The following is a 25,713-nucleotide window of genomic DNA, read 5'->3' on the forward strand; positions in this document are numbered from 1 at the left end:
TAATCATATTAATTAGTTAAAATCTCTCATATTTTACTGTGTGTATCGGCACCATGCACTGCCATTTTTGTCTGGTTTGTTGAGCATTTGTTTGTTTACCACATAATTCCATATGTGTTCCTTCATAGTTTGGATTTCTTCAATATTAATCTACAATGTATTAAAAAAAATAAAACCACTGAATGAGAAGGTGTGTATGTGTATTTATTGTCAAACTTTTGACTGGTAAAATAGTATGATTGGTAAATAACCATTTGTTTTATTTAAATGAGTGAAAGTACCACACACAACCTACAGAGCTGACAGAACCACTGCTTTAAACAGAGGCTGTGAGGAAAAGCTGTGGTTCTGAACCAAAGTGTTGTCACCTTCATGTTCTGTTCGACCTGGACCTGGACAAGCAGCGTGTCTGACCAGGTGAGTGTCATCTAGGTGTGCTGGTGTTACCCAAACATGGCAGTATATATATATATATATATATATATATATATTCCTGCTGCTCTGCTCATCCAGCCCCTCCGCCGTGCGTCGTGACGCTGCGTAACGTGGGGTTTCCCAGACCTGAGTGCAGGGTTACCGCGCCCATCTCTGCTGTTTGATGGCCGCAGGAAGAAGAAGAAGCGACTGAGATCCTGGCGTTGAAGGAAGAGAGAGAGACGACGGGACGACACAGAGAAAGGGATTTGGGGGGATTTGCGTGGAAAAAGGAAGACCAACCAATCAACCGGGACTGCGACGTGTTTGTGGGTGAACGCCGCCGTGTCTGTGCTCCTCCGTGCCGGTGTCTCCTCCTCCTCCTCCCCCCGTCGGCGGGTCAGAAGCTGGGTTCGGGGAGTGCCGCTCCTCGGTAGCTGAACCGGAGAGAGAGAGAGGCTGTTCCCCGGTCAATGCGATCGAAAGCACGGATACTGAACGCGGGTAAGGGGGGGTAAATGTGGGGGTTTATGGGGCTTCAGGAAATGCGTGTGTGTGTGGGGGGGAGAGCATGGTGGGTGGAGGACTTGGGGGTCACAGCAGAACCAGAACCGTGAGGGAGCTGCTAGGCTAACTGGTAGGCTAACTGGTAGGCTAACTGGTTTGGTGCATGGTTCTTTCTCTCTCTTGGAGGGTCAAAAGCCTGCAGCCTGCTGGGTGTCTGCATGTCTGCATCCTCCTTCTCTCTTCTCCCTCCCAGTGCTCTGTCTGCAAACCAGTGGAGACACCCAGCACCTCCTCTTTCTCTTTCTCCCCCACTAAAGATTGCACAATGTGTGAAGCAGACATGTTCACCTCTCAGCAGGCGGAAGCGGAGGAGCCGGCGGGGCCAGAGCCATTTTAGCTGAAGTGTAGTAACACCGCCGGGCTGAGCTGCTTCTTTTAATGGAGCCGGGGTCATGTTAAGTGGATTTAGACAATCCTGTTTGGTGTGTTTGCTCTGCTCCTCCACCACCTCCTCCTCCACCTCCTCCACCACCAGGGCCCTCGGGAGGGTAGACTAGATGCATGAGGAGGTTTGTGTTGGGTGGAAACGTTGATTAATCCCTGAGATGCTTTAGCAGAGAGGCAGGAAGTGGAGCTGAGCACCTCCTCTTCCTCCTCCTCCTCCTCTTCCTCCTCCTGCACCGGGGAGATATGGCCACCGAGCACACTATCCCATCCACCGTCCTTTACATGATCTTCTTAACAGAGCTATTTGTATTTACTGCTTCACACAGATGAATTCATTTTGCCAGTGTGCCTCCTCCTCCTCCTCCTCCTCCTCCTCCCTCCGCCTCCTCGAATGAATGGGTTCCTGTATTCAGGGCCCAAGCAGCTGCAATGAACAAGATGGCGTTCAAAGCCTTTTTCATCACCGCTTTCTCTCCGGCTGAGAGAGACAGATGCCAGGCATCTCACAGGGTCCAGGCTTGGCAGAGTAGATGTCTTTGATTTCCCCATCGCTTAAACGCACAGAATGCATTTGTATGAAATGGTTTTTTTAAAAGCTGATGCAGGATCCCAGTATGTGCAGCTCAGAGCCAGGACAACATGGTGGGGCAGGGCTGTTGTGCATCTGGACTGTGGGCATTCATACCGTGAAACATGGTCGATATTTAAATGATTTATAAGAAATGCATGTGTGTTTTATGTATTTTGATTTTAAACTTTTAATGGCATATTTCAATCATTTTTGTAACCGCACCTCAGGGAAGTTGGATATATTTTTTTAATTCTCACTAGAACTCACAGTTGAATAGATTAAAGAAAAATATATCTAATTGTAGTGATCAAGATATTTTGTTTTGAAACTATATATTTGCCTTTTTTTCAACTTTATTTTAACAGTTTGTTGTGCTTTTTGCACCCTAGATCAGCTAAATGTATAATTATGTATATTTTATGTTGGTTATGTAACTTTCAGTTTTTAAGGGTTGACAAATTTAGCAACGCCACTGAAAGGGCATCCAGTCATTTTAATAAGCATTAATCAAAATGTTCATTTTATGTTGATCGGCTTTTGTGACCTGGCGGTGACCCACACAATACTGGCACCCAGAATATTATGACAATTGTCCCTGGATTTGTACACAGCCAAGCTTGTCAGTAGGATGAGTGTCACCACAAGATAATGACCATGTGTTCAAAACCAGAGTCATTGGCCTTTTGCGCTTGGGGGGGGTTCTTTGTTTTTATCCAGCTCATGTGTATTATTTCTCTTTTTAATCTGCGAGTGATGATATGAATAGGATTAAAATCTCTGGATTTCAGTCTTTGGGATTATGTGGATTTGGTCAGTGATAGTGCCTATTTATCTTCACTTCTGATATAATCCTGCTTTTAACTGTACGTCTACAAGGCATCTTTAAAAGTGACTGTACCGAATAGTAGCGTGTCCAAAGATGGGAACTGGACTTAAAACATTTCAGTGTGTTTTGTTTACAGACAGACAGGACGGGTGCTCATATCTTGGGTTAATCATATTAATTAGTTAAAATCTCTCATATTTTACTGTGTGTATCGGCACCATGCACTGCCATTTTTTTTTAAATTGTCTGTTATCATCAGAAAAAGCAGATATTAACATTAGATTTGTTTCCTTGAGTCTTATATATTCATCAGATAGGTTCTACTTACTGATGTTTAAGACTTTCTGTTTTCACTCTGTGTGCATTATTGGATGGTGCTCTGCAGGGCTGCAACCAACAACACATTTTCTATCGATTAATCCATCTACTATTAAATATAAATTATTTTTTCAACAAATTGAATGTAATCACTACACATTAACTTGCAAAAGTCAAACGTAGGGTCATCTTGACAAACTGCATATCACCGTATGATGCAGCACAAAACAAAATGTTAACAAAGGTTTGCACATTAAAGTGCAAATCTTAACTTAATGGAGGGCTTATTATTTCAGTCAGCAGTTCAACAATCACATTTTCTGTGAAAGCCCTGAACAAAGTGAAAAGGTCTGCAAACAGAGTGCATCATGTTTAGAGTGTAAGATGGTGTTCAGAGCTGCCCAACTCCAATATTGAAATCAAAGGTCGGTTAGACGTTAGATGTGTGTTGTAATCTAAGAATTTCAACATGTTCTGTACTTGGCCTGGCTCTTTTCCTGGAAACGGTTTCCAGCTGCTGAGAAGAGACGCCCAGAAGATGTTGATGTAGCAGGTACACACAAATAAGACTTTGCCAGAACAGGTAGAGAGGGAAACTTTGCCTCAATTGCTTTCCACCACTGCAATGGATCTGTGTTTTTAGGAAGAGGCTGTTCCCCAAACTAATTGATAATCTCGGTTCTCACTGAATGACTGATGATGTGTCGCCTCATCCCCGCTGTCATTCTGGCTGGATGTTTCTTCTGAGTCCTACCCAATCAGTGAGTCCAGCATAGACACATAGTGATGTCTGGGCTGCTGCTGATTCTCTGCAGCTCTTCTCGTTGGGCCTAGTGCAAGGGCATGTGCTTTCACAGGCTTTCTTATGGGGGCAGGAGTTACAATCTGTGAAACCTGGACTGGAGGGAAGCCGCAATTGCGCTGGTGTTTGGAGCCGAATCTTTGTAGGCCATCTGAACCTCCAACCCGTTGACATTTCCTGTCATGCGTATGGGTGTTGTCAAAGTTTCATTCTGTGTGGACTTTATCACTGCTATAATGAGTGCAGGTAGAGAGGAGAGGGTCACATATGACTCCGAGATAAACAGGAGAACACTCAAAGGGCTTGAGACCTTGATCTAGCTCCTCCGGCAGGCTTCGCTGTTCAGGTTTGAGGTCAAGGCAATGCTTTGCTCTTTGTGTAACTTCTGGGTCTGACAGAGTTGCTTTAACAGACCACCTCTGCTCGAGCAGGCGGCTGATCATGTGGTAAGAACTATTCCATCTTACATCTTGAATTAGCTTGTGTTCAGGGATGCCTTTTTTGTTTTGTTTTCAGCTTTGAGTTGGATTCTTCAGTGCATGATTTACCACTAGTTGTAATGTTTAGCCAGCACAGCAGACTGTAGACATCCCATGCCTTTCTGCCAACAACTGGGGGACTGCATTCGCTGCATTGTCATTCACCACCGCCTTGATTTTACTCGCAAGAATTCCAAGCTTCTAAATTGTTGTTTCGATTCACGATGCAATGATCATTTCAGTGTGTCGCTCCTCAAGTGTCATAGTAGTTAAACTAGAGTTTCTGCGCTTCCAGTCGTCATTGATAAAATGTGGCTGGTCTATGCATCTGTTAATGATGCAGCGGACCAATGACTGGAGCCAAAATCCACTGACGTCATGACTCATCAAATAGGCCATGTAGTGGTATTTAAGAATAACGAAAAACATCGGGCCGTCGTCATTGATTACGCCAACTGATCGCCGCTGCATCAGGTGATAAACTTTCCTGTCTTTATAGTCTATTATGTACGGCACAGTTTACATTATACATTACTGCTGTTTGTTGCAGACCTTTTACCTCCCTATCCTGTTAAGGACGATCTTATCGACAGCGTGGCTAAACATGTTTAAGTAGCCACAGTTCACCAGACCAATGACGTGTAGCGTTGGTGTTAAGCTAACTCAACGGGTGCCTTTAGGGAAGTGGGCTGTTCCTGAAAGACGTAAGATTGGTTACAAATAACTTTCTTTGTGTGATCCGGTCAGCTTTAAGCATATTGTCCTGTGATTTCAGTTATTGACACAATATCAAATGTTCAAATTTTGGATGACATGTTTCTACAGCAATCGCTCCTTTTATAGGGCTGGGCGTGTGGCCAGAATCTTCTATCCCAATATAGGTCAGTTCATATCTTGATAACAGTTAATCTGACCATATTGCATGTTTTCTGGTAATTCTTGTATCGTACGCTACATGTACTGCGTTCTTGCTACGGTTTTGCTCAGACTCTGCACTACCCTGCAGTTAATAACCCCTAAAACAGAGGTTGAAGTAGTTCTAGTTTGAAAACTCCAGGATTGTGTTTTAGTCTGGATGGGCGGAATCAGAAACCTTTCAAAAAAGGTTTGCTTGTTGATTGGGATTATCAGTCGCGACATGACCCTGATTCATCATTCCCCTATCGCATGATCGTTGTCCGGAATAAAACGAACGACGCCAGAGTCAACTACCGGTGGTTCATATCCACATGGCTGACGAACTACAAGCATTGCTGACCTTGTTGTCTATGCTAGCAGCTGCTGTGCAGTTAAATTCAGCATTTTGTGAGGATGCTAAGCTATTATTCGAGCACTTTGAAACGCTTTCTGTTCCCAGCGATAGACCGGCATACACATTCCCAGTGTACGTGAATGATGATGGGAAATGCCTTTTCAGGCGTGGTAGTATTGAGTGAGACGGACGCTGGACGGGGATCAGTTTTTGTTGGTAGAGGGTATGTACCCTTAATCTTGGCCATTACTGGGGGCCTTATTTCTTCACTCTTAAGTCTGGTATATTGTAGTTGAGCAATCAAAACCTTTTCCTCTTCACTCACCAAGCTTCCTTCAGAACACAACTGAAACCATTTCGTCAGGGGTGTTGCACATCCATAGTCAAATGTGGTGCTAAATATTGTGGCACTGTAGCTTTCTGTTGCTAGGTTGCCTTAGGCAGAAGTTGTCAAAGTCGTTTGTTAAACGATCTGCTGGCAGCTGAGTTTGACCCGTTTACAGTTGAGCTGATTGTCGGTGTAGCTGTATAAGTTATATTCACCTAATACACACAACACATCTGTTTGGCACACATGCATTGTTATTGACATTTGCATTCTACGTGTTATTTTTAACCCAAAATGCCAGTTGAAGGCTAGAGGCTCCAGTAAACTATTTTCAAGATCCAATTTGGTGTTTTCTTATATGTGGTTGAATATAGCACAGGGTGGAAATGCCAGAACACAACAGGAGGTCTGACCCTCTACACCAGAAGTGGAGTTTCTGGGTTTCAGAGAGGGGGACGATGCTGGAAATGGTTCCAATGGCAAGATCATAAAAAAAAACATAGTCCATGCTCCAGAGCTAGTACTTTATAATGCCCTAGGAACTCATATGTTTGGAGTTTGCTGTACTACCAAGTTTCAATGATATGTCTTGTATTAAGCATTTATTCACATAGTAAGCAAGCACTTGGTGGCAGTAGTTTAGACATAATACTAGACATAGACTAAGACAATGTAGTATACTACTGGCCTTACTGTGGACGCTAGCCTGCTGTTGAACAAACCCCACCAACACTAAGGGCAGCTAGCAGTTAATGCTTCTAATGGCGCTAACAACGTCAACAGTGCTTTACCCGGGGGCGACCGGAGATGGTCACCACGACGTAGGCTGTGGTGCGCCGTTATCAGCAGTAACCGCTATGTGAACCTTGTGCAGTACGTCTGCGACTAGCTAGCTAGTTGGACACACACTGTCTCAAACATTTGTCTCTGTTTGCTTAACATCCCTGCTTGTTGGTTTTGTTTTGATTTGAGGTCCCCAAGCTATCACCAGAGTCAACATGACTATAAGGAAATTCTACTTAAAGTTGTCCAAGTGTGTAGTTTGACTGTAGTGCTGTTCTGCATTCACAGCTTGTAGGGTTTGAATGGTACATCAAACCCACGGAACGGTAGGAACCTCTTAAGGTCACGGTTAGCTCTGTTGTCTGTACAGCAGGGAGAACAATAATAAAAGTAAAAATGAAAACATTTTTTATTTATTAAAACCTTTTGAAAAACATTCCTAATTGGCTCTTTGGCCATAATTCTTACTGTACTGTAGCACTCAAATGCTGTTATATTGTCATTAAGAAAACATTAATGAAAAAACATTTCACAAATGTCTGTAATTTAAAATCAAATGCTCAGTTGTAAGGCTATTGAAAATTCATGAACTGCAGCTTGTGCTTGTTTATACAGGGCAGTATGGCCTAAAATGTATATATGAGTATCATTTTGAAGCACGGGCAATGACAGTAAATACCACGGTATATCATTATTTCCCCTAAAATTTCAATATAAAAGCTTCTGAAGGGGTAGAGCACTGGTATGGCAACTGCATGGCATCATTCAAACCAACTTGAGGTCAATGTAAACTTCAAAAACCCTGTTTTGGGTCGCACGGCGTATCAGAAATATGTTGCATGTTGATTTTGGGTTGCATGGAACCAAACATCCTGTAACGAAAGGTTCGGAATGAATTCACTCACCGTTCCTCCTCTAATAGCCTGTCACCGCTGGCCAAAAGGGCTCAGCCACTGTTTTGAATAGTCAAAGTAAGTAAGTGGTACCAGGGCAGCTTAGTGACCCACACACAAGCCTGTCACCACTCAGACACTATGTGACTCTGCTGAAAGCCCATCACACGCCCTAGCACTGCTTTGCCTATGCACCTCAATGCCTGCCCTGCTTTGAATAGAGGCCGACTCATTTGGTTGCCACAAGGAAATGTTGACCAAACCTGAATCCTGAGATAACGGTAACATTCCAGAGATAATTCAGTTACAGTACAAATATACAAATACTGCTCGGATGCGAATGTATATTTTCAGAGAACTAGAAAATGATATTGTGTTATTAAATGTACAGTGTCACACGAATACTTTTGCCCCCCACCTCTCCCCCCCGCTTCTGAAATGAACTTTGGTTGCTGCTTTGCGGTGCGTCAAGTAGAGCTGCTCCCGGCATGGTTAGATTCAACTGAGCTCCTTTTTCACGCCTCCGCGGTTAAAAGGTATATTAAAAGATGTATTCTATTATATTGGATCAGTTGAATAAAGATCGATTTGAATAAGATAGCCCTAATGGGCTAGCTGTCATGTGACTCTTCACACACGCTTGTTCCTCTCTTGGAAGCTTTGAGAGAAAGCACGGGGGGAGGGTTATGATTATTAATGCGATCAAAGGAGTGTATTTTATGTTTTAAATAAGTCATGCTTTTGGCTTAGGGCTAGCCTGACCTTCCTCTCCTTTTTTTTCTCTCCTTTTTTTTATTTAACTCATTCATTTATCTGTATAATCTGCACAAAACATACCTTTGTTAATGTATGTGGCTGCTTTTTTCCCTTTTTTAAACGTGAAGTTCTTAATTCTTTTTCATAATTGCAGAAAATCAGCCCAAATTAGTGCTAGCCTGTCAGTTTTGCTTGAGCCCTGCTGCTCAAAGTTGCTTTGACAAGGAACGTATGACAGACGAGCTTATGCTGAATTTATATTGTCAAATATTTGTTGTTTTCATTTAGAAAATTCTGCCTGTTGGAGTCACTTATTCTACAATAGCCAATGGCTGCTATTTCTACTAACGATGCACCCTGTCTAGTAAGAGCACACCGCATCATGGAATGTTTCTCTAATCAATCAATTAAACTCCACTGTCAGTCCCATTGATGTTATGTCCCCTATCATCAGACATTACCCGCAGTAGGCAGCCACATTAAGGGAGCCCAAACACAATTGTGCAGAGTTAAAGGGACAGTTCACAGAAATTCCACATCTAGTCAACAAATAGGTGTTTTAGCACACCATGACAGGGCTTTAAGATGTTTATTAAACAGAGTTAATATTTAACCTGCGAAACGATCTGTGTGTCAAGAATGTATGCTAAAAAAAATGGTTTAATTGCTTAAATAATAAGATACAAAACTATTTCCTGAGCTGATAAGCAGGATCGGAAATGTGCTGGTCCAAGAGTTGTTGTTTTTTGGCATCACCTTTTTCTAAAGCTCAATCCCTTTCTATTGAAATGGGTCGCAGTAGTAGAATATCTGTAGACACTCAATGTTGTGATCCTCAGAGTGGCAGCAGCTTGAGTTATCATACGTCAGTGTGCGTCAGTTAGTGTGGCAGGAGCTGCATTGAGTCTAAACCGGTTTAAAATCCTACCCTACTTTCAGGTAAGGTTTAAAAAGCCATTCAAATACACAGATCTGCATTAAACCGCATTAAGATGATGTATATAGTGGTGGAGAAGAAATCTATTCATTTATGAATGGAGATTCTGATCTTCTAAGTTTCGGAATCGATTAACAAATTCCAAAAAAAAAAAATGAAAAAAAAATTCTCCTTGACTTGAGTAACTAAAATAAAAACCCATGTAACCGTTAAATGGCATCTGACAGGAGCTTATTTTATCAGTTTACATTGGGCAGTTTGTGGGGTACACACAAGACAGGTCGCCAGTCTATCACATGGCAGACATACATAAAACTTATAATAAACATTTGAAACAGAAGCAAGGTAATTGACAGTATCATGTTTCGCTTTAACTTTTGGGTAAAGTGACTGTTGTTCAGGAAATGCCAGGGTTTCCCCATACACGTATTGCCCTTGGCTCCAAGTCTGCTGATGTGGAAAGGTTTTGGTGTCACGCATACAGCTTCAAAGTGTGTTTGAAATGTGTTTTGTTTTTAAAGCTAGCCTTCTCCCCTTCTGATCTATGAGGCTTCAACTGGATGAAATGATATCACATACATTGAAAGCTATTTTGTTGGTGCATTTATGGATATTTCAGTGGCCGAAAGTTGTCTTGCCAGTTATAGCTGAAAAATGAAACCATCTTTCTGGTACGATTCCACCAAGAGTTTACACCAGAATGGAATGTGCCACATTCGGCCCAAAACTATTCAGGGAAAATGTAAAGGAAACTTCTTCAAGTTAGAAAATGCTGAACTGTACTGTTTCATTTTCACTCGAATGAATTGTGCGCCCAAATTCAGTGGAACATTATGAACAGAACTGTGTCAGCTTTTGCATACTCATTTGTAGCCCCAGGATTTTGCTCCACTTTCAACAGAGCAAAATGTGTTGCGGGGCCCAAGGCTTTTCATTTTCAGTTCAGCCATTCTTCTTGAGACCCATAAGGATTTGAAATCCACCTACTCCTCAGACGGGGATTAAAGGAATAATCCACATCTTGTCAACCTTTACTCGTCGCCTGCTGTATGACATTAGGAAGAGTGGCCAGTATGTGGCACAGTGCTAATCATCACACTCTGCATTGTAACGGTAGAAACTCGGGCATCTTAAATTGCCTTTATGGTGATGTTGTTGCACAGACATTTAAAAAAAAAAAAAAAAAAAAGTTGTTATGAGTTTAGGCAATTCAATATTCCAGTTACTTTGCTTTATTGTATGTACTGCCGCTACTTACGTGTTTTAAGAAAGTGGGTGTTTGTTTCAGCCTAAAACATTCCACCATATTAATGCCGGACATACCGTTGTGGCTGTGTTTTTGAAAATATTGCCGTTTAACGTATTTAAAGCAATAGTTTGGGATAGTAGAAATGTTTCACCGGAAAAGACGGCTCAAAAGAATTGCTGTTACGTTTTTTTCTAACATCGTTAAAACATTTTACAAGATCTTCTTTCATTCTGATGTTAGCCATACAGGAGGAGTAAGGTTTCACCTCCTCTTCCACAGTGCTGTAGTTGCCTCCTGTTTGGTGGAAAACCAGCGAGCCGTAGAAAGTGTGTGTTGGAGAGAATGGCGGAGAATGTAGTGCGTAAGATTGGACGGGGCTTTTAAGAAATGTCCAGGAGCGATCCCCTTCTGTCTTCTTGTGCTGCATCACCAGCTCCCTTGTTCCTGCCTTCTTTGTGACCTGGTTGTGTTTCAGCTACATTTAACATGCATCACTTCCCCGCAGCACTTAGTTGGACTCCCACCCACCAACCAGACAGAAAAAAAGACGCATGCACTTACAGTATCATCTCGCATCTGTTTTGCACTAGTCAAAACTTTCAAAATTGGATTACTTTAAACATGGGAAATGAGAACTGACACGAGGTGGTATTTTTACCAGGAGACATCTTTTAATGTTTATTACCTAGTTCTTTCATATCGAGTAACCAAATATAGTCTGATTGTTGTCCCTTTCTTTTCTACATCATCCAGCTTCACAGCGCACATTTAGCCTGAGAAGGGTTACAGTAAATAAGTGAAGTACAGGACAGGATCCATTCTTAAACCAAGAGCAACAGTTCAGATGTTTGGTCCACCTAAAAAAACAATCAAAGAATGGATTGGGCATTATTAAGCCTGAACAACCCATCACAAATGGATCAGGGCAGCTTGTTGATATAAACTGCAAGTTGTTAAATTTGACATCATTATGTTAGAGCTAGTCAGTGGTTAAGCTGGAGGCCTTGAGCACAATATGGGATTTGCCTAACTCAAATTGAGAGGGCACATGGATGGGAGAATGCTTCTAAATATTGCAGAGGTTTCTTCCGATGGATGGATGGATGGATGGATGGATGGATGGATGGATGGAGAGAGAGAAGAAGAAATAAGGGTGTTTTCTCTCCAGACAGAGTGCTTTTCTAAAAGCCATTCCAGTTGCATCAGTACCTGAAAGTGCGGCCCCATTGTGAGCCCGTTATAGGAGTGTGAGAGCCATCTGCCGTTTCACCATTCTGACTTCCACCTAGGTGCAATCTGCGTGACCATTTAGATGAAAATAGACATTACAAAAAGTCTAAAATAAGCCATGAAGGAACAATTAACTTTATCAGACGTGTATCATATTGTAATTCATCTCCATTGAGTTATTGGGGTGCCGACAGCACAGGGTCTCCCTCACTCAGCCCCGTGTGGCATCTTCACTCAGTACACTCAGCTTCTAGCCATTGGTCAGTTTTGATTATTTGTTTACCGCTGTGGGCTAGGCCTAATCTAAGTCAGACTGACCTCATTTTGTGTGAAGGGCCACCAGACACAGCGCCTCCTGCTGTTCCACCACCCTCCCTCCTGATTGTATCCCTACATTTGTTAGCATAAGCCCGCCTGTCAGGATGTCCTGTGCAACCTGTTATTGTAATGCAGCTGATTGCATAGCCTGCTTCAAAGCCTGGATGGACACTGGCAAGTGCAATGGAAGTAGCAGAAACCACAGAGCAAGAGTGTTTGTAAAGTGTGTGTGTTTGTAAAGTGTGTGCGTGTCTGTGCGTGCGTGTGCGTGCGTGCGCGTGCGCTCTGTCGCCACATCCGCTGAATGTTTTGACAAAGGAAGAGAGAGACGAGCACAGCTAGGGAAACACCCTTAAAAAGGAAACGCCTGCTTCGAGAGGCTATGCGCTCGTATTCAGGGTGAGGCAGCATGCTGACACAGATGAAAGTCTAGCTACAAAAAACCGTCCCATCCATAGCCTTCCCTACCTGAGAGTGTTATTCTAGGAACAGCAAATCAGACAACAACCTTAATGTTACTCTAAAGCACTGGAATATAAGATCTGACAGAGAAGTGAGTGAGTAGGAACACTCAGACCGGTGAAACGGGATGCGATCCTCATGAAGGGGGGCAGCTGGTTTCCAAGCAGGGGGGTATCAATTATGAAGCCTGCTACCCCTACCCAACCTTTCAAATACTATAGTACCGTGTGCTAAATACATGCCTGTGTCCGTCTAAAAGCTGGACAATATGTAAAGAACAATATTAATCATTATGGTTGAGACTGAAAATATTGCAATAGTTGATTTGTAGTCCTATACATCCCTCCACCATTAAAGGTAACATCTGTATCAGCCCTAATCACAATCCTTTGCCAACAATTCTCCTCTCACCTACATGGCAACGTCACAGGGCGGATCATTCTGCATTCGGCCTGCTCACTCTGCATCATAAAGGAGACGCACAGTAGTCAGGACTTGTTTTTCAGTATATTGTACGACGTGGGTCTAACATGAAAAAACAGTGCAGCAACTTGGAATTGTGGAATTGTAGTCCCTAATCACTGACATTTATTATTAGATTTTGTTTGCTGTGCTGATCAATCACGTGTCATAGGTCATTAAAATATTGCGGCATTAGTGGGTCATTTGCTATTTTGTTTACACGTTTCACATGTTCCCTATTGCAGGCTTATTGTACTGGATTGCATAATGTTATGCAGCATTTTCTGTGCTGACTCCCTGTACAATACGTACAGTACTTTGTACAGTAAGTGCTCATTTGTTCCGAGTATTTGGCTGAATATCAGATGAGCAAAGCTATATTTTTGGGAAGGCCAAGAAACGCAAGGCGAAGTAAGAGTAGGCCTTCTCTGCTCAGTCTTTAGTGCCTCGCTCCTCTTCACCAAGGGGTTAATTAGCAGCTCCTCTCCCAATTGTCCTCTGCTTGTTCACTCTCATTAGTTTAATCTGGCTCTGTCCTCCAGCTTGCCTCTCTTGCCTCTATCCTCTTGTGCACCAGAACATCTCACCACCTACCCCACTCCTTCTTATGTCATCAGGGTGGAGCCTTTTGTTGTCCCCAGAAATGTACTGTCAAACCCCTCTAAACCATCATGTGATTTATTTCCTTTCACACCTGCTTCCCTATTGTATTTATTTAGCCATCATCTTTTTTTATTTTTTATTTAAAGATAAGTAGTCATCAGCCTACTTATCAGAGGTGCACTTTTGAGGGTTATTGTTCTAATAGTCTGAACCGTGCAGTATGTGATTGGACATATTGTCTGTTAAGTCTTGTTTTCCTTTTCCATAACACTGCACATTTACGGTTTCAGAACATTGAAAAAAATAAGTTATGAGATATAAGACATTATTTTCTTCTTTTTTTTACTTGTATATTTTCAATAGATTTAACATTTAATGCAAGTTACTATTTTTAAAAGGGTTAAACAATAGTCAAATCTGCTTTCTAAAATCCACAAATGCACTGCTCTTATTTTCCGGGCCTTTTATTTGAACCTCTTTTTATTTATTTTTCCCTCATCCTGTGCGCTGTATAAAGAAACCTCTGTAGCAAAGTTCTCTGATTAGCCCGTCTCGCTCACTAAAACGTCTGTATGGTGTGAAAATGAACGGTGCTTGCATGATCATTGCCATTCAGGAACGAGAAATACCAATGAAGTGTGTTAGTGTGTGTGGAGTCAAATTACACTTCCTCTCTCCTTGTTACTGTGTTGTGCTTGAGATGTCGGAGCTGATAGGAGTGGCTGGAAAATGTGAAGTCTGCTCCCCTCCTCCTCTTTCTCCTCCTCTTCCTCCTCCTCCCCCACCACCTCTCTAAAAATAGCTGGCAGAAAGAGAAGGCAGTGCAGTCGAGGCTGTATCTGTTGGGCTGCCAGTGGTTTCAACACTCCCACCAGCAGCACAAGGGAAAAAGAGTTCTCTAAATCACACCTCTAATATTAATAGCCAGTAACGACTACTGCCTTTATATTTATATAACGTCTTTAGAAATTCTTCAGTCTTCTTCAAATCTCTACATTTCGTCAATTAGACATTAACCTGTTTTTTTTTGGGGGGGGGATTGTTGCATATTAGAGACACGGCTATTTTTTAACACAGGCGCGACGAGTAAAGCAGAAATGTATGCAATCCTGAAATTAACCCAAATGCGGATCAGTTTTTTTAAATACCAAACAGTGGAATGTTCTGGACAGGCTACATTGATCACCCGCCCACAGCCCAACAATGTGTTTCAATTGGTTAAACCAAAAGTGAATGCAAAAACTCCCTTAAATAGGAACAAAGTGAAGATGGCTGCAGTACAGGCCTGGCAGGGCATTACCAGGATACCAGGATACATTTCACGCCTTCACTTGTGTAAAGGGATTGTAGGCATCTAGAAGTTATTGATTGCAGAACTTTTGCAACCGCAAGCTGGCAGGTTATGTTCTAAGAATACCCTATATGGATTTGTAGACCCTTGAATTGAAACTGAAAGCCAGCCTCAACCATTCACGCCCATAAACAACCATGCCATGGTTTCCTTTTTAACATCCCGTAGTCGCCTCTCTAATTGGTTTAGTTTGTGATTTATATACTATTCACTAATGAACACCTGAATAATGCTTCATTGTGAACAACAAATACATAGAAATCGTCAAGAAGAGTGCTAACGTTTGCTGGTAGCACATTCCTGCGTGTCTAAATGAAGGAGCTAACAGCATAGCACATTTGAAACGATGAATCAGACGTGTAGGCATATGGTATTGTAAATCATTCCCATACACGCTGCTCCTAGTAATCGCAGCGACGGTGCTAGTTAAATATCTCGGCTACTTGCCCAACGCTTAATGTCCAGCCTTGATCATTTAAAGTCAGGACAACAGGAGCTTGTTACCATTCAGCAACATTTAGCACTGCAGACTCTGCCCTCATAGTTCTTGGGCCGATGGAAAAGACTCCCCAAAGATCAAGTACGTTTATGGGAGCGGAATCTGTGGCCCTTTGCATGGTTTCTGCACAGAGCTGGGCGAACATATCAGAAGGACAACAGAGTATTTACAATAAGTTTAACTTACTTGGGTATTATAAAACAAAACAATCAAGAACAATGCCTGAATTTTAAGTGTACTTGTGTGATTGAGTTTTTCATAAACTGCAGTGTCTGTGAATCACCCAGACCTAGACATGGTGGAACATATCCTCCGCCCAACAACCTTGTTTCAGATGTTCTGTCGTTACCATTAGGTATGCTTTGAGATTCCAAGATTCCTTTTGACCGGTTGATGTCTTTTGTTGAAAAGGGCCCTGCTAGTTTACATTACCTCTTAAACCGAGGGATATAACAGAGGAGACCAGAATTAGCCTGTGATATTGCCACGAGATGTTTTTATCACCTAGATTAGGGGTTAAGGCGCCTTGCATAGATGCAGTCCCATTTAGCAGCGCTGGCCAATCAGGTGACAGGTAGCTACTGAGATGTCAGGGGCTTGAAGGATAAGGTGTTCATTCAGAAGGTCTCAACACTCCACAGGACAAAGGACTTGTATAGAAACAGGGAGGTAAGGTTTGTCTGCAGGACCAATGCTACTGTAGTTAGCTTGTATTTGACAGATGGGCAGTGATGTTACTTATAGTTTCCTGTTAGAAAATGTTGTTTTAGAAAAATGTGAGTGTAGTTGGTCCTTGAAATGAGTACGAGGATAGAGTATCTAAGAAAGACGGTTTCTGAACTAACCACTGGAAATCTAAATCACCCCTCGGTTAATTGTTTACATGAACATCGGATTTTGAAAGTTTGCCGACTTACTGAGACTTCTTCTGGCACTTCTTGTAGTTATGCCTGTACTGCTCGAACTGTGTAATGCGTCAGAGTCCAACAGGCCTGTTAACCAGATTTCATAATTGTTACAATACCTTTTTCTTCTTGATAGAACTTGTCTTCCTTCTATGGAGAGTGAAAGTGTCAGTGCTAAGAGTGTCAACCAGAGGATTGGGGTCAGCAGGATAGCCACTGCTTTTAGGATCATCAGCAGGTTTTGTCTTAACCGGATTTGGCTGGAGAAGCTGAATCAACTGTGTCCCAGGATTACAGGGATGACATTGGAGGAGAGTTTAGAGTCCAGAGGCCAGAGCACTGACCGCCTCGTCAAACCTTGCCCATCATCGAAGCACTTTCGGGTTCCAACGAAACCAAAACTGCTCTCTCTGTAGTGCCTCTCTGCTTTCTCAATATCTGGACTCTTAATCCTTGCTTCTTTTGTCAGTAAAGGGTATGTTTTGCTCCATTATTACAGAGTAGATTTTTTTTCCAAACCATATTTTTTTTTTTATGATTTATTTTTGCCGTGGCTGTTGAGTAATGGTTATCAGCTGCTTAGTGTGGCCTAATCTTTGCCCGAGGGTTTGCTATTGTGTGTGGAGGGAAGATGGAACAAATTCAACATCATCCTCAAAAATGTTCTCTTAAGCCTAAAGTAGCTGCTGAGTGCTTGTTGCTAGGGAACAGTTTGAAGCTGGCAAGGACAAGTCTTGAGTCTTGTCTAGAAAGTGTTGGGCAGTTGTGACTCCCTGGAACTTTTGTCTGGATTGGATTTAGGACACTGTGCGATGCTCAGTTGCACATAAGACGAAGCACATTATGTCTTTACCTTTTTGGCCAATGTCTTGCATGTAATTTGCCGCATTCAGAGTAAAAACAAAGTTAACAGCATATAACTTAATTGTACATTTTGTTTATTACCACCAACATGAGACGAGCAGTATGTTGTATGTATGTTGAGCCTGTCATTTCTTGTCTCCCCAGATCAGCAAGAGTCTAGGCGGCGGAGCGAAGCACACCATTAGCAGAGGAAAATGAGTGAACTGGATCAGCTACGCCAGGAGGCTGAGCAGCTCAAGAACCAGATCAGAGTAAGGCCTTCAAGTCCTCAAATGTGCTATATTTTTTAATTTGTATTTTGTTCTATTAGTTTACAAATTCACCTTATGTGCTATAGAGAGTGATATTTCAAACTGGTGTCAATGAGAGCGGATTTTTCATAAATCGCTTCCTATTTTGATGCCTCTCCATGTTGACATTATAAAGATATAGCAAAAAGGAAGCCATTTCAGCCATCCAGAGTTAGCCTGCTGGATAAAAAGGTTTTTTGTGCTTCAAAACACAGGTCTGTCTCAGTTAAGTGTTCCAAAGATCCAAAGGCTTTTACAGTTTTTACAGCCAATGACGTTATGTTAATACGTATCACCATTGGATCAAATGAACTGAATTCCGCTGTTAATCAGCCACCAGTGACTGATGTGGGATTGCAATATTCATGTCATATCATGAGCAACTGTACTATATTTCACAAATAATTAATGCGACTTTAAGCTGTCTGCTAAAGCCAAAACGGGGTTACCATATGCATCATTGTAGCGATATGCAACCTAATGAGGAGATATCATTATTGTTATAATGCAGAGTTTAAATGCTGTCTTTTTATAAAAAAAAATTACTTGTATTGCTCCATTATTGCATTATGACTAATTAGATTTATTTTATTTTAAATGGTTGCTATTATTGCTATAATGCAACACTTGAGCTGAGATCACACAATTCTATATCTTTTTTTTTTTCATTTGATTTAGTAATGAAGGAGCCCGCTAACGTTTTAACCATCATATCAGTTTGTGACAGACACGAGTTATACATGGGGCAAATTTTATAATATCAGTACCGAAACTAAACTATTTTGTCAGTAAACTGTTCTCTAAACACAATTTAGTTCACAATTAGTGAGAGTTTGTGGGCTGAAACTGATTTGACTGGGTTGTTGTGTTTCAGGATGCCAGGAAAGCGTGTGCGGATGCTACCCTGTCTCAGGTAAGATATCAATATATGTGTATATAATTATATGTATATATAAAATGATATTCACTTACTGTTGTTTTTGTGATGAAATAAATTATAAAAGTACTAAAATTGGCTTTAATGTTTGACTGTGGGTGGTGTTTATACTGAGTGCATGATTTGAATACTGCATTCCTTTTTGTTCTTCTCAGTTACACTACTTGAAGTTTAAGTGCAAATATCAGAAATGATATATAGCATTCTCAAAGTGACTTTTTCCTCTTCTTAATCTTGTTTAGATCACAGCTAGCATCGACCCTGTTGGCCGAATTCAGATGCGCACTAGACGGACACTGAGGGGGCATCTGGCTAAAATCTATGCCATGCACTGGGGCACTGACTCAAGGTAATCTCATTCAACTCCATTCTGTCCATTAAACTAAATATATCATCCCATCAGCCCAGCCCCCTCGCCTTAATACAGGAAATGGATATAAAAGAAAGCTTGACTGTCTTTGTGATAGTCACTTCTCCTGAGGGTCCTCGTCCAAAGCATGACGTTCTACATTAGCTTACTCTGGACATTTGTACAAAGCGATCTATCAGATTAACATATACTCAGTGTTCTGTCAATTCAACAGCAGGATATTTGTGCACATGCACAATAGGTAATGCATTTTTTGTTGAATGCACATCGGGCATGCATCAGTCACTCTGTCTTTGAGTAGGTCTACTGTGTTGTGTGTGTCTATGTGTGCTGTGTTTGTGTGCATTGGGGGTGGGGTATGTGGGTAGGGAAAATACTCAAAATGGAGTCAGCCTTTGTTAGAGCTGTGTTGAGGCTAGATAGCCAGGGAAGATGAAGCAACAATCCTTTCTTCACACTTAACGCCTTTTCCCTAGAGTTGTGCACACCTCTCACCTCAGCAACCAACAAGTTAATCACTGTGGTGCCGGTGTGCGTCAGTCCGCAGAGAGACCATTGCAAACTGCTCTTGTCACCTCATCATCCTTCCAGTCATATAACTAAGAAAACGTCTACCACTGTGTATGCCCGCTGTCAGCGCCTCCTGTTTGTTTGTTTCATCTGTTAATGTTTCACCTCCCAGAGGAGTTGGGGTATTTATTAGACTACCTGCTGAGATTCAGCCACCCAGAAAGAAGGTCACATGAAGATGTTTTGACCCATAGCCTAAGCTAAGTCTGCTATTTTTAGCCCCATGGAGACACTACTTGGATTCAGTCCTCGGTGGTGGGTTTCCAACAGTTTGAGAAAGAAAGCCATGGTTAGTTCATCTTCCCTAGTAAACCATTAGTATTTATTTATTATTAATAAAAACTTTAACAAAGTTAAATGTTCAGGGTGTTGCACTCTGTACCAAAATCTTTATCTTATAAATTGTTAAATGCCTGTTAAAGGCAAAGCTTTGTAGTTTTAGTATTATAATTAAATAAAATGAAAAAATCTGTAGCCCAAATTTTCGGTAACTGCTGATCATCTTGTTGGTTAAACCCCTTTACAAACAACGTTATGCTGTTGAGTTTTATTCTATTTATGAGTTTTATTAAGCTCTATCAACAGACTCTGCTTTATATGCAGAATCTTTAGGCAACAGGACACCATTTTGGTATCAGAAGTGTAGTATTGACCAATCTTATTTCACAGGCTTTGGTTGAATGCAGGTAAAAAGTCAGTGTGGAGAGCAAAGAGGCGGAACGCATTGGCCGAAATGCAACCTGGGTACCCATCGGCTATCGCCTGATGACTATTTAGAGTTTGATTGGTTTAAAATTAGTTTGTAAATTGGCTACTTGTGAAACAATCCTGTTGAACACGTTGCCTCTCAACTCCAGCCTTGCATCTCAATGATTCAGCGCCCAACTTTACACAATAGCTGTAGCCAAATCACTTGTTTATCAAGGGAAGAGCTGGGTTCTTCCTTTCAAGTTTTATTTCGGTGCATGTGACCATACCAAAAAATGGTACTTGGTATTGGGGACAACAGAGGGAGGTTGGATGACAACCATTGAACTAGAAAACTTGGATAGGTCCAACATGAAAAGTTTTCTTCATAACCACAGGTGACCAGACAGTGGTTATGTTTTTTGTTGTTGGCGTTTGAATGGTTTTGTAAAACTTAAGCTAAGCACACACTCCTCTCCTTGTGTTTGACTTTGTCACTTAACAGCATCACAGTTCCTCAAACAGACCTGATGAGTACTGAGCAACACAAACGGATTGTGAATTCAAAATCAGGGCTTTCCAGACATTGGGTGTCTGTTCCAAACATTGCTGTCAGAGCTCTGTTCTGACGAGAAACTGAGCATCTCATTGCATCATCGTGTCCCAGCTGACAAACACACACACACACACACACACACACACACACACACACACACACACACACACACACACACACACACACACACACACACTTACTCTCTAAGTAAGTTAAAAAGGGGCCTAATTTAGTAATGGTAAGGTAATACATTTTCCTGCTTTTGACATCATCTTGGATTATTCGAGTTTAATCTGTTCATTTTCAGGTCGGGAAGTTGATGCTTCATTTTCTTTTAGACTAACATTCCCAGCACAGAGTCTGTCTCTGGCTTATATCAGCCGGAGTGTGCACATTTGAGCGCGTTACCGCCAGCCTGGTACTTAAGATTTGCATATTCCCAGCAGGCCTTGCTGTGTTCACTCCATTTCCTGGTCCTATGTGTATTGGGACTGTCACTGTGGTTACTCTTGTTGGATTCACCCAGATAGCCGAGCACAGCCACACAAGTACCTGAGAGCTGTCTCTAGAATGCAAAACAGGGTTTCTAGCTATTCCTATTAGAATAACTGTGTTTACCACACAGACTTTGCAGCTTGTGATTTTGAGGCACATACAATTTTGAAAGTAAATAGGTGATCTTGAAAGTACTCGATAGCGTAAGAGAATTATACAGAAATGAGCCAGTGGGCCTCAGCTCTCTGTATCAGTCCATTTTAGGATTAGCACTGTGCATTCTGTGGAATACTGTGTTGTTGATACAGCAGCAGCTTTAAAAATAATGCTACGACGTATTCATCTGGTATACAGGTGCTGGATTAAAAGCTTTTATATTCATTACCCGCTTAAACTCCATGCAGCGTGGTGCGTGTCCATTAGTCTGTCCAAATTTTTCGTGGCTTTTGCAGTTTTTGTCTGTTTTGAAGAAAGTTAAAATATAGTATGCGCAACAAAATGTTAATTTCAAACATTCAAAATGTTCATACACAAATGGCCAGACCCTCAAATGTTGTGTGTCTCAATCACTGTTATTTGCATTACTGAAGGACAGAGATGATAGGAACTGACTACCAATATATAACGAATATATACATGATCGAATCCATAACAGAATTGGATGAAAGATTCCATTGTTGTGTGTGTGTGACAGTGGACTGTTCATTTTGAATTGTTCTGTAGTTGAAACTATCTTATCTTTCTTTTCGACAGGCTTTTGGTCAGCGCCTCCCAGGATGGCAAACTCATTATTTGGGACAGCTACACCACAAACAAGGTAATGAACTCTATATGTCCAAAGAACAGAAACAATCTCAATGCTGTCGTTTATTGTCTTTACCTGTTAATCAAAGCCTAAGTCAGCAATACTCATTACTCCCCCTTCTCTGGCAGTTAGTTTCATTTTGGTTGACAAAGCGCTGAGTTCATTATACCATAATTCATGAGTGTTTGAGGGTGCCAAGTAACGCTATTTATAGTGGGCATTGTGCCCTTGAAAGGTTAAGTTAATATTGTGGACCAACCTTGTCACATGCCCTCCTCTCTCTCTCTCTCTTTCTTTTCTCTCTCCCCCATCTGTCAGTGCATGCAATCTAATATTAAATCTTCCTCCTCTCTTCCAGGTCCATGCCATCCCGTTGCGCTCCTCCTGGGTGATGACGTGCGCCTATGCCCCTTCTGGGAACTACGTTGCCTGTGGAGGCCTGGACAACATCTGCTCCATCTACAACCTGAAGACCCGTGAGGGAAATGTGCGTGTCAGCCGTGAGCTGGCCGGACACACAGGTAGGCTGGACACATCCACTTGTATGAACCCATTTAGCCATTTATCCCAGGATGTTTTGAAGGTCAGATCAATCAGTACAGTATAAATTTGGAACCTTACAGGAATACTGAATTTCCATTAGCACCCGGTAGTCTTTATATCTACTAATCATGTTACGCTTGGCAGTGAAACTACAGAGGAGAAATTTGGGATTTTATTGAATGAATGATAGATCTACTTTTAAGATCCTTTAGAGCTTGCCCAAATGTCAGTGAGAAGCGACTGGAAAATGGAAATCATCAAGAAACAACACTCAGAACTCAGCCAGTTTGACCTGCTTTTTCCAACATATCATGTTGTCATAATGTTATCACATAGCAGGTATTTGCTGCATTTATAGAGAAAGTTTGCTTTCCACATGCAAGTTTCAATTTGTCCCTTTATTTGTGTGACGAGGAGATAATACCCAATAACCAAAGCTATTCTGTTACTGAAGTCTATTGACATAGTTTTAACCTCTCATACTGGTGTAAGCCCAACCATTTTAATATCCGAGAGATGCCAGTCACATGTTGTCTTTCTCCATAAGAAAAACTGGAGTTTTTTGAGCCATATCACCGCTCAAACTAATGAAGGTTTTGAGCTCTTGGGCAAGGAGCATTCATCTGATCAGTGTCACATGATGCAGGAAGTGTGTCAGCATTTTCGTTTTAGTTCTTGCTATAGGGAGGGGTATGCACACTCTGCCAGCTAGTAAAGGATGAATTATGGAAGTCATGAACCGGGAGATACCCTACAGCTTTTTATTCTTCTGTTTCTGAGAGTGAATTAGTCAATTCATCTCCTCCACATTGATTCTCTGAGGGTGTGACGATAATTTGTAATATAACTTCTTCCTCTGTGCAGACTGTAAAGAAATGAAGCCTCCACTTCTTAATGCTCTAGAAAAGACCGCCTTATCATGAATGAGTTACTCAGTCAGTGTGTTTGATTCCCGTTAGGTTACCTGTCCTGCTGTCGCTTCCTGGATGACAACCAGATTGTCACCAGCTCTGGAGACACCACCTGGTGAGTAGTGATACTGCATCCAATACAACCCAATCCACCACCAACTACAACCCCAAAAAATCTACATAGAGTTAGATCAACACCTGTTTAACTAAACTTAATAATAATAATAATTTAAAAAAAGAATTAGATATGGGGCAAGTATTTGTTTGTGTTATATTTTAAGAGGTTCCTAGCCTCCACCCTTTTCTGGTCATCAACACTATATATGGAAACATTACAGCCATCAGTTTCCAAGATTGATATTGAGATTCTCAGTCGGTACAATCTATATACTGGTGAGCTAAAAGCCAGGTCAACCTTATGCCTTTAGTGCTAGGTCTGCCTGTGCTAGACAGACGTCCTACAGCTACCAGCATCACGTCGTGGGTCGATCAGTTTTCTTCTTGAATGACACAAAGTACTCTGGATGCTGCATTGTATATTGCAGCTATAATATGACTTGGCATAGTTACTGGAAACCGGTATTAAACTAAATGATTAAAGACTGTGGTATTGATAAGCTCTGACGTTCTTTTATTTGTACCTTTTAACCTCCTCATTACTGTTTGTGCAATACAAACTTTGGGAGTAGAAGCCAATACTTGTGCTTTTTGAATAGATGTATTAAAAACAAGTAGAAAGGCGATATTTCAATTGGCCCTGTCAGCACTTTATTATCCAACGCTGCTATGTCCTATGGAAGCACAGTGCGCTAGCTCGGCTAATAGCGAATTGCTAGAAACATGCTAAAACCAAAGCTGTCTGTAGATAGACTGTTTAGCTTTCTTTTTCCACCTATCTTAAAATTGGCAAAATCTTGTAAACGTACCTTTAGGCAGTTATGACTGATGTCTGTGTTCTTCACTCGACTTCACTCAATCTTTGGTTGTCAGGGATATTATCTATTTTATTGACATTTTAGATTTGTTTCCAGTGAGAAACTTTTGCTGCTCTAGAAACAAACGAGCAAATTCAAATCCTGTTTTGAATTTATCACCATTTAAATAATCTTTTAAAAAGCAATTATTGTGTAACGGAAAAGTAGTCCTAGCCATACCGCTCCCTTCATTTGACATTTTCTCTGCTTTCTTGCAGTGCTCTGTGGGACATTGAGACTGGTCAGCAGACGACTACATTTGCTGGTCACACCGGGGATGTAATGAGTCTCTCCCTGGCGCCCGACACCAGGCTGTTTGTGTCTGGAGCCTGCGATGCCTCGGCCAAGCTCTGGGACATCAGAGAAGGAATGTGCCGACAGACCTTCACTGGCCACGAGTCGGACATCAACGCTATCTGCGTAAGGCCGCACACACAAAAACTCTCTTTTACATGTTATATACTTTCTCATATGAGGGCGTCAAGGCTCAAATCTTCCTAGGTACGTCCAAGTCAAGTCTATCAGAGCAAATCTTAGGTCCTTGAGGGCAGGTTCAAGTAAAGTCACAAGTTTTATAGGTAAATTGAAAGTCAAGATGCCGTGGATTCTGACCATTACAGTGACAATGCATTTGAAAGTTTTCCTTTCAAAGTTGTGTTAATAGTGATTCCGACATAGCTGAGAACATTCCTTTCGATGCATTTGGATGGAATTGTTCTAACTTCCTGCTCCAAAGTGTATGCTTTAAAATGAAACACCAGGAGTTCATAGTTAAATTATTACTGAAATAGTAATCCATCAATTTGGTCTTTCAGAGATGACTAGAGAGACTCATGTAATGCTCTGGTGCCACATTTACGCTTTTTAGGGATCAGAAGCACAGAAAAAGTTGTGGCAAGTTACTATTACAGAACCTTTGGACAATAGCAAAGTTAATCACAATAACTAAGTATAGTCTTTGAATAATGTGTATCTATCACTCAAAAGTATCGACACTGATCAATCTCTTGATCTGGGTTGCAGTTCTTCCCCAATGGCAACGCATTTGCCACGGGTTCAGACGACGCTACCTGCCGGCTGTTTGACCTGCGTGCCGACCAGGAGTTGATGGTTTACTCACATGACAACATCATCTGTGGTATCACCTCCGTGGCATTCTCCAAGAGTGGCCGCCTACTGCTGGCTGGCTACGACGATTTCAACTGCAACGTCTGGGACACTTTGAAGGCCGACCGTGCAGGTAAGCCACCGTCCAAGACAAAAGTGTAGCGCTAGATAAAACATGTTGTTTCCAGGTCTGGTTCACTAAAGTGGAAGCG

General features: G+C 41.7%; 1 protein-coding gene across 1 annotated transcript in view; it reads left to right on the forward strand.

Moving 5' to 3' along the window:
• The first annotated feature begins 513 nt into the window (after nucleotides 1-513).
• The window catches only part of gnb1a (guanine nucleotide binding protein (G protein), beta polypeptide 1a), a 30,096-nt gene continuing 4,896 nt past the window's right edge, over nucleotides 514-25,713 (forward strand). The window contains exons 1-9 of the mRNA XM_054609001.1: nucleotides 514-918; nucleotides 17,401-17,507; nucleotides 18,421-18,459; nucleotides 18,726-18,832; nucleotides 21,915-21,978; nucleotides 22,325-22,487; nucleotides 23,469-23,535; nucleotides 24,613-24,814; nucleotides 25,418-25,634. Of these exons, the coding sequence (XP_054464976.1) occupies nucleotides 17,451-17,507; nucleotides 18,421-18,459; nucleotides 18,726-18,832; nucleotides 21,915-21,978; nucleotides 22,325-22,487; nucleotides 23,469-23,535; nucleotides 24,613-24,814; nucleotides 25,418-25,634 (916 nt within the window). The 5' untranslated portion in view covers nucleotides 514-918; nucleotides 17,401-17,450. The remainder of the gene's footprint in view (nucleotides 919-17,400; nucleotides 17,508-18,420; nucleotides 18,460-18,725; nucleotides 18,833-21,914; nucleotides 21,979-22,324; nucleotides 22,488-23,468; nucleotides 23,536-24,612; nucleotides 24,815-25,417; nucleotides 25,635-25,713) is intronic.

Source organism: Anoplopoma fimbria, chromosome 12, assembly GCF_027596085.1.
Source record: "Anoplopoma fimbria isolate UVic2021 breed Golden Eagle Sablefish chromosome 12, Afim_UVic_2022, whole genome shotgun sequence".
Classification (NCBI taxonomy): domain Eukaryota; kingdom Metazoa; phylum Chordata; class Actinopteri; order Perciformes; family Anoplopomatidae; genus Anoplopoma; species Anoplopoma fimbria.